General features: G+C 33.5%; 1 protein-coding gene across 1 annotated transcript; it reads left to right on the top strand.

Annotated features, from left to right (window-relative positions):
• Positions 1 to 1195: 1195 nt before the first annotated feature.
• LOC124827557 (RNA binding (RRM/RBD/RNP motifs) family protein) lies at positions 1196 to 7850 on the top strand. Its single transcript, XM_088109854.1, has 9 exons — positions 1196 to 1749; positions 3703 to 3803; positions 3906 to 4266; positions 4744 to 5583; positions 5830 to 5887; positions 6084 to 6145; positions 6221 to 6327; positions 6426 to 6513; positions 7033 to 7850. The coding sequence occupies exons 1-9, from the start codon at positions 1615 to 1617 to the stop codon at positions 7348 to 7350; spliced, it is 2070 nt and encodes a 689-aa protein (XP_087965980.1). The 5' UTR covers positions 1196 to 1614; the 3' UTR covers positions 7351 to 7850.
• The last annotated feature ends 1769 nt before the right edge of the window (positions 7851 to 9619 follow it).

Raw genomic sequence — 9619 nt, forward strand, 5'->3', positions numbered from 1 at the left:
GTAAAGTGACCCTCCATTAACAAAAAACCAAGGAAATTTTAATTTTATTTAAACTTACCAAATTTGATGCAGAAACTAATTAGGAATAGAAATTAGCATTAAATAAAAAATCATTTCATTAATTAATCTTAATTCTACTTTAAAAAAGTTTGTATCCCTAATCAATTTCTTTTTTTCAATTATAAATAAAAAGACCTAAATTCCTAAATGGGGCTTTCCCAACTTTGCCCTCACTTTAAACTCTATTTTTTAATTCAAAAATTAAAAAAAAAGTTCAGTCACTTTTTCTGATCAATTTGACGGAAAGGTTCTATTTGATTCAATTTTACAAAAATAAGGACCCAATTGAGATGTCAAAAAAGAAAGGATTATATTTGAGATTCTGAACAAAAATAGGGACCTATTGAGATATTAAACCTTTTTTCAATAACTGAATGTCAAGTTAGTCTACTCATCTATTAGTTCAAATTTTACTTAATAGTATTCCAACACTTAGTATCAACCTTCAATATTCAATTGCACTGGTTATTCTATTCTTACAAAATATATGTATTTTCATTAATTCATTATTAAAATCATACTTAACTAATTATTAGTATCATATTCTATATTTTTAAACTAAAATGATCTTATTTACTTAAAGATTTTAGTGATATATAAATGAGATAAGTTAAGAATAAGATAAAAAATACAAGAAAGAAAAAATAAATAAATTGAGAATGATGAAAACACATGCACATATTTGAAGTGTTTGTTGTATAATTTATAAAAATATAGGCAAATTTTTTATTTATAAATTTATCTTTATAAACTATCAACTTTACTTATTTCTAAAGTATATAAACATGTATAAAAAATGTTCTTAAAATATGATTTTAATATATAATAATTGACATGTTCCATAATGTTTCTATTATTTTCTTTAATCATGCAAATACTTTAATTAAAATCTTCTATCTTATTCTTTTTTTACTTTAAAATTAACTAATTTTAAATTATGTCATTATGAGATGTTTCTCTTGATTTGTTTATTTTAAGGTTAACCAACCCCACCTTATACTACCTCAATCGATTTTCATTTCTCAAAATATTCTAATTGTGTTTACTTAAAAAATATAGCTAGAATAAAGAAATAGAAAATACACATAAACTGCATGTGCATAATATTTTTCTGATGCACTACTACCATTAAACCTTCTGAATCCCACATTGCTCATTGCGCTATCTTGGGTACTACGGATACACTAACCGACTCAGACTGTATTAGGTTCCGTTTTCCGCTAATCCAATTCCTCTCCTCTCTATTGTCTCTCTGTCTCTCTCTCTATATATATACTCTTCCGCATTCCATTGTTCGTTCTCCGTGAAGACGGAAACGCGCGGTTTTTCATGACTGCGCGAACGTTTTCCGTCACTTTCCCGATAAAGATACACTCTCCTATCTCGCCCCTTCGCATTCTCTGATTCCTCTCTGTTCTGATTCTCTCATCGCAGTTTTTGATACGTCCGAAAGCGAGTTAGGGTTTCGGAAGCCTCGCGATTTGTTCGACAGAGGGAGGGAAGCAGAGTTTCGTTAGGGTTTTTGTTTGCCGAGTTATTTTTCCGGGATTGGAGATGGGGAGCGACGATCGAGACGGTAATAGGCTGATCAAGGCGAATTTCACCGCCGACGGAGCGGCCAAGCTGAAGGAGAGTGTGATGGAGAAACTCAAGGAATTCATGGGAGATTATTCCGATGACACTCTTGTGGTACTGATGAAAATTGTCATTTATTTGTTGAATTGTTTCTGAGAGATAAGTCTCGCGCTTATTCCAAGCTTTGCGAGATTAAGATTGTGATGACTGATTAATTTGCTCCTGGTGGTTTTCTTACGATGAGAGGATCTTGATTTTATTTTAAAATTTGTGGAGTGTTGTTGTGTGTTAGTGCTGTATGGTATGAGTTGAATGAGGGAATGGGTTGTGGTGGGAAATCTGTATAAATTGTGACTTGAATGGTTGGGGTTTTTTCTGCACGTTGTGGAGTGCTTATTGTTAGGAGTATTTTAGGAGTATAGATGGATGCTAAGTGAAGATGTTAAGATAAGTGCATGGATATTGTAAAAATAAAGTGAAGGCCACTCGTGGCATTGGGGCTGAATGTATTTGAAAATGTGATTCAAGTTGTAGGGCATGCTAATTGCTTTTGATACGTTACATTATGGAAATTCTGGTTCTTATTACAATTTGGTGAAATCGTGGTATTGTGATCGTGGTTGGGGTTTTGTTTTGATTCTTTGTGTTGCAGGTAACGGTTGAGACCATAATCAAGGTCGTGGACCTTTTTGAAACCTTGGGTGAAATCTTGATGCAGAAACACTATGCATCATGGTCAAACTTTACTTTGTTTTTGTTTTACATGGTTACCAATTTAGAATGCATGTTCAACTCCAATTGTTGTCTCAATGGATTAGTGTTGAACATGCTCCTACATGTTTTCAAACACAACCTACGTATGTTTGGCTGGAGCTTGTGCATGCTGAATGAGCTTCTTGTTGTTGTGCTATAGCAAAGTTGAAAACACATAGTTTACGATCTCATTTTGGGGGAATTAGTCTTAGATGAAGTGAGATTCGTGCAACTGAGTTTGCCTTGTGAACTGTATAGGTCATGTGTTCATATTCTGGAAATGTCTCTGCCTGCATTGATAGGGCTGCTAACCCTTCCCTGACCTCATAACATGAGTCTTGTGCTAGAGCCCCCTATAGTAATAGGAATAAAAGAATTGTGTGAATAAAGAAAAACTCTCACATGTGGGGAAGAGACTGGTAAGAACATTGGGAGAACCACACCACAAATAACTAGCTGTTGTAGTTGGAGATCCCTATGCCTTGTAAGCCCCAGTATAAAATGCTATGCTTCTAATGTGGGACCCAAGTTTCATCCCTTGCAAATGGATCACAGCATGCCTGCAGTCCTGGTGCCATTATGGGCTGGCTGGCTGTTCACTGGCCCTTTGACTAGTTTGGGTGAACATTTTAACGCCAGTGTTGCCAGCCGTCTTACTTGTTTGCAGTTGAGACATGGTGGAAGGCTTTGATGTCATTTAATTAGAAATTTGGGAGAACCATGCTCTTGAAACTAGCTATTGTAGCAATAGATCCCTAGGCATTATAAATTTCACACTAAAATACCCTTCTTCAAATGTGGGACTTAGCTCAACTCCAACCGTGCAATTGGATCCCGGCAGAGAGAAACAGGACTGTAATGAGAAAAACATATCAAATGAAAGATAATTCGATTAACATGGAATATAGAGTAAAACAACACCCTGAAATATTTTAGGAGAAACCATTAAACGAAAACTCACCTCAATTGATTTATTGAAAAATAGTTTATAATGGTTCAGTCCCATGGTATTGTTTGATTCACTTGGGCAGTGAGACAATTTTGGTGTGTTGCATCAATGCTGGCATTCATTTATATTGTGTAGTGTGTTTTATCTTCAGATTTTCAATCTTATTTTTTAGCCATTATCCTTGATATTCTTATTTTTGTTGTTGTACGTGAGAATATTGTATTTCTATTATTCCTTTCCTTTCTTTTAATAAATATGCTCCAGTAGAAATAACCATTGAGTATATACAATTGCAATGTGATATTAAAATTTCCTATGATGAATTTGACTTTTGTTGAGTAAACTAACGTTATTTTGTGCAACAGGATTATGTTATTGTTTTATTGAGGAATGGTAGGCGCAAAGAACAAGCTAGGAATGATTTAAATGTTTTTCTGGGAGAGAACAGTGATTCATTTGTATCATGGTAATTTTATCCCTTGAATTGATAATTTAAGTTAATTTAACTGCAGTAATATAGTTTTCACACCCATCATTATGTGCTAACATCTATGCATCTTGTTAATAGGCTCTGGGATCATCTGGATTCGCATTTAGATTTGTATGTACAACCTGAAGCATTGCTGAATGAAGCTCCTAAAAAAAGTATTGTATCAGAGGTTCAAGCTGGGGGCGATGATTATCAGCACTTAAATTCAGTGTCAGAAAGAGGAAAATCTAATAAGTTATCTAGAAGTCGCCATAACAAAGATTGGAAAGGATTGATGAGGGGAGAAGCTGAACCACCTCCTATTCGAAGCTCTGTGGTTGACAATTCTTATTTGGAGGAAAAAGGTCCACCTGAAGCCAATTATGGTCAAAGGTCTCTTTCTCCAATGCCTCCAGTTCAGAGGAAAAGGGGCCGTGCTGATGAACAACAGAGAACAAAGGTTTGAACTGCTACAACTATATTTGCTTAATTTACTCTCCACATGGTCATTTTATTGAACTTAAACTCTTTCAATGGATTGTGGCAGTGATCATTATCTAATAAAAGTGAATTAGTTTATATAGTTGAGAGTAGTAGTTTATTTTATTTTTTATTTTTTTATTTTCACTTAATGTCAGTTTTGTATAATTGTATTCTTGTATTTTGAAAAAATGGTTAGGTTGATCATATGTCAAAGAGAAATGCATTAATTGCATTAAATTGAGCTTCCAATGTTTTATTGATACTTGATTGGATGGATCATATGTGTCTAAAGCCACCACCAAGTGCCTGAGAAAAAATAATGGCATCCTTGTGCAGATAAAATCACAACTTAGTTGTGCTTTCATTAGGTTGTTATTTTTGTATTTTTTTTTCAATATAATAAAATACTTATTGATCCCTTGCTTTCAAACATCTAACTGGTTATCTTCTACAGAGGGAATCTGTCTCACAAGTAAATATTGCTGCTCCACGAAGGCTGCTTCAATTTGCAGTGCGAGATGCTGTAGCTACTTCAAGGACAGCCAATTCAGGCATGTTGGAGCCTTCCTTAAAGCGTCTGCGATCTGTGGTTTCTACATCGGCAGGTGATTCAGCTTTGGTTGAACGTCCACAGAGGGTGCAGCTTGCTTCCAGGGTGGCAAATCCAATGGCTACAGTGATTAAGGCCGTGGCAGAAGCTGCAGAAGATGTGATAAAATCCAAGTCCTCTGGAAGTGTATTTGATAGACTCGGTCGTGGTATGGATACATCAGATGATAACAGACAACAAGATAGCTACCAACATCAGGAGCAAAATCATTTACTACGTTCTCAAGGAACTGACTACAATGGGCAGTATGCTGCAAATACACCTATGCTTGGACATGAAACTGGTTATCCTTCTGATTCAAATTCTTCAGATAATGAAGGGTTCGATGATATTAATACCATGGGTCGTAGAGTGTCTGGAGCTTCTCAGATCAGTCCCTCTGTTGGAAGCAGGGGCAATGATTCACTGATGATGCAGTATAGTTTAGCAAAAACAGTTGACGATAGTTTGCACCTAAAACGGAAACAAGAACGAGAGCAACTTGATGCTTCTTCCAACACATCTCATAAGATTGTGAACATATTTTCAGTTAATGTAAATACATGGAAGCCACCGAAACGTCAGGAACTGAGAGAGGTTGAAGAATTAGATGGTAACAAAACGTTTTACAATGAAAGAGGTCCCAGATCTAGTTTGCGGCTGGTGAAGGAACATGCCAATGCACAAAACGTCAGTAATGGGAATGTGAGTTTTTCACTCTTGGTTACATTCTGAGATGCTGATATTTGGTATGATATGAAAATTTTATCATTTAATCCCTTGATATTTGGTATGATATGAAAATTTTACTGTTTCAGATAAGTTAAATATTTGGGGGGGTTCAAAACCAAATATCAAGGAGTAAAAAAATGTATTGAACTGAAATTAAAATAAATATAACAGGCTTATTTAGCTGCAGATCACTTTCACTGATATGATGTCATTTAACAGGTAAACGCTGCTCTTGATGCTCAGAAAGAGTCTAGCAAGGCACACTTAACTGCTTCTGGTGAGATTTTAAATCTTCTAATATTGTTTGAGACATGTGAAAACTTGTATTTTTTAGGCCTAAATTATTTTATTTTGCTGAAGGATCTGTTATTAAGTACACATTTTACAGTGTATTCTTTTTATTTTTTAAAAGTAGCATTTGAATACTTGGGATTTAACAAGTGAGGAATTGACTGCATCTTCTGTGTTCTCAGGTTCTAACGCTGCTGGTCGTCCTTCAGAAGATGTTGATTCCAGAACCATTTTTGTTAGTAATGTAAGAACTCTTTCGGTATTATTAGTGTGGGAGGTTTGGTGGGATTTGTTTGATTTCTGATGATGGTTGCAACAGGTTCATTTTGCTGCCACCAAAGATGGCCTGTCTCGTCATTTTAATAGATTTGGGGAGGTTTTGAAAGTGATTATAGTTACTGATGCAGCAACAGGACAGCCAAAAGGGTAAGACGGGACGTGTCAAGGTTTTGTTTCATTCATTATATATTCAGTATATTTCTTAGCAAATTTATAATTAGTCACATTTATTTGAGCTCGTGTAGGTCAGCTTATGTTGAGTTCATGCGAAAAGACGCAGCAGATAATGCATTATCTCTGGATGGCACTTCTTTCATGTCACGAATTCTCAAGGTAGTTATCCTTGGTAGTTATATAGACGTTTCCCCCCACATTTTTTAGTTTACTTCGTGCTTTTTTCTCGTTCTACGTCACCGTAATAATTAACGATTGTGGCACACCTCATTAATAAGAACCTTTTTGTTGGTTTGGTTGAGGGTAATTATTGTTGTTTTGTATTAGTACCTAACGAAGTAAAGCAGCTTAAAATTTTTATGTTTATTTACCCTGACTTATTTTTGTAATAAAATTGGAATTCTTTGTATTATACTAAGGAGTTGATCCTGGTCAACTCCTGGATAAAATAGAATATCGCCTTTTTAACATCGGCAGTGCAATGCATATGTTGACATGTACAGAAGACAGCGTGGAGCTCTCCATGCAGTTTTAGCTAAACAAAATTTTCAGGATTAATCAATTTTACAGGCTTGATATATATGTCATGATAATGCATGCGTACATTTTTTTTTTGTATATTTTAAGCTAAATATAATTTAGTGAAGTAATTTGATTTGCGAGTTTAATCTACTGCAGGTTGTTAAGAAAAGTGCTGCACATCACGAATCAGCTCCAGCTATTGCGTGGCCACGCATTTTTAGGGGTTCAGCGTTCCCTTCTGCTAGGTTTTCCAGACATCCCTTTCCAAGAGGTATTCCTGGTGCGTTTAGAGCTCGAGCCCCAATTAAATTGGGTGCGAGGAGCTTGCAATGGAAGCGGGATGCCCAGGGATCTGACAGTAGTCCATCTATGAATACCGGCAGTGTAGCTGCTCCCGCAGCAGCCCCTGCTACACGTGGTTTCACCTATGTCAGAACAGAATCTAAGCCAGAAAGCAGCTTTGGTACGACATAGTTTATTTCTTAAGATTGTCTTTAGACTCTGCGGTTGCATGAGAGAGTGCTTTCATGTCTGATGGCACCAAAAAACTGGTAAAAAAATGATGTATGGAGACGCCTGCCCTAAATTTTGAATTTTTCATGTACATGGAAGGTGGATATTTTAATATCCTAGGTGTCTATGTAGAGGTAGTAGATGACGTTTCTAAAGAAAGGTGATAGTAGACGTTTAAGAATGTTTTTGTATTGTGTCCGGTTGAGGCATAGACGACGGGGAAGGTCATTTGATTTTATTGGAGGGAGGTGAAGTGTAATCCATACATTCATTGTAGGACAGGCCTTTGTGGGGTTGGTTACCACGGGATATCATGTTTCTCTGCATTATTTTTGGTCAAAAGTGTTACCTTTGAAAAATCAAATAAATCAGGGTGGGAGGGGGTTTTAGTTCTATTAGACTTCGTAATTATCTTCACTGTTCACAACTTCAGATCATTAAATATTTTATTCTTTCTGTAATTTTACACTTTTGTACTGTTGTTCTTTTTCTTTCTCCATTTGTTTTTTCTTCCCTCCAACCTTCATCTATGTTTTCAGGGTAATCCTTAGGTTCCATGCTCTGTATGGTAGCCACGGCACCTCATTATGTATGTCAGAGAATGTTATTATTTGATATATAGCATTAACCACATAGTTTCTTTTTTAGATTCACCTCATTAGTGTATGATCACGACATACGAATACACTAAACTAAGCAATCTTTTATGTTCATCCCTGTCATCTAAATTTTACACATTATTATTTTTGTATTTTTTTTACTAAGATTGTTTACGGAAACAGGTTTTATAGACTTTTTTTTATTGTTGCGTTTAATTTATATAGTAAATATAACCAGTGGAAGACGGATTTTAGTTAATGAACGAAGTAAGTGGTGAGTGTTTTTAACACATGTTTATATATGAATATAACTGTTATAAAAGAATACAATTGTATTTTGATTAAATGAATAGTTTGAGTAATGCAAAATAAAAATTTCAAATATAACACAATAAGTTTACAGTAACATTACAAATTATGAAGATAACATAATCTACTAAATAAGTATATAATTCCTTAACATTTTTCTCCTTTATGAACAACTTGTTGAAGAGTCTAATTAAGTGATCCTAATTCGGCATGCATTGTAGGTATAAAAGACATTATTTTGATAATCACTCTTCTAACAATATATGTTTATATACATAAGGAAATAATTGTTATTTTTATTTAATTTAATTCTTTACATGTAAATGTGTTACTTTTTTCTTATTTGAGTTAAAGAAGGAAATTGAGATTAATTTGATAAATAAGCTATCAATATCAAAATAAACATGATGTTTTTTTAACTTATGTTAAACATTATTGTTAATTTGATATCTCACCTAAGTTCATACTTTATATTACATAAAATGTTACTGAAAAAGAGAATAAAAATATGGGAGACCAAATGAAATTCATGATCAGAAGATAGCAAACTTTCAACCTAAAAACTAAACAACTTTAAGGAGTTGCTATCTATTTTGAAAAACACTATTAAAAGTAGGAAAATAACTAAATCACTTGAACTCAAGCTTCTTATCAATCCTTACGTTAGTATGTTTATCGATGCATTAATTTCCTTAGTGAAAGATGTGTGAGATTTTGAGCTTCATAGCTTTAAAAGTCTTCATAAATTTTTTCCATCTTCTCTAACTAAATAGGAGATAATCGGATACTCATCAATGTTTCAATATATTCTTTGTCCTTTAGATTAATAGAATTAAATATTTTATTTAAATGTGTATAGTCTCTATACACTTTATTTTTTTTTGTCACCAAAGAAACTATTATAATTTTATAAAACAAAATATCTAAAAATGGGATAAAGTAAATATATAATGGTGAAACAATACATTCAACATATAAATAAAAAAAAATATAAAATATATACGAAACAATAAGTTTATAGTCACAATGTAAAGTATGAAAACAATCAAACACTAAACATGATATTAAATAAGAAATATAATTCATATCATCTAATTCTAATTATTCATGTTATTCCATATTTATATTTCTTAATTATTCATAACATCACATATTTATTTTAAAAAACAAAATCACTACATAGTTATTGCTATGTAGTTGATCCATCAAATAATTGATTTTACGTAAAATATATTTATTTCGAATAGTCAACTTATTCAATTGTCTATAATCAATGTACAATCTTATATAATCGTCTTTCTCTTTTACAAATAATATAAAAA

This window comes from Vigna umbellata, chromosome 3, assembly GCF_029865625.1.
Source record: "Vigna umbellata cultivar VRB3 chromosome 3, Vumbellata_1.0, whole genome shotgun sequence".
Classification (NCBI taxonomy): domain Eukaryota; kingdom Viridiplantae; phylum Streptophyta; class Magnoliopsida; order Fabales; family Fabaceae; genus Vigna; species Vigna umbellata.

Bases quoted from the DNA above. Each gene is read 5' to 3' on its own strand.
- LOC124827557 (XM_088109854.1), top strand. From the start codon at position 1,615: ATGGGGAGCGACGATCGAGACGGTAATAGGCTGATCAAGGCGAATTTC. The intron at 3,804-3,905 runs GTAATTTTATCC...TCTTGTTAATAG, and splicing joins AGTGATTCATTTGTATCATG to GCTCTGGGATCATCTGGATT. The intron at 5,888-6,083 runs GTGAGATTTTAA...CTGTGTTCTCAG, and splicing joins GGCACACTTAACTGCTTCTG to GTTCTAACGCTGCTGGTCGT.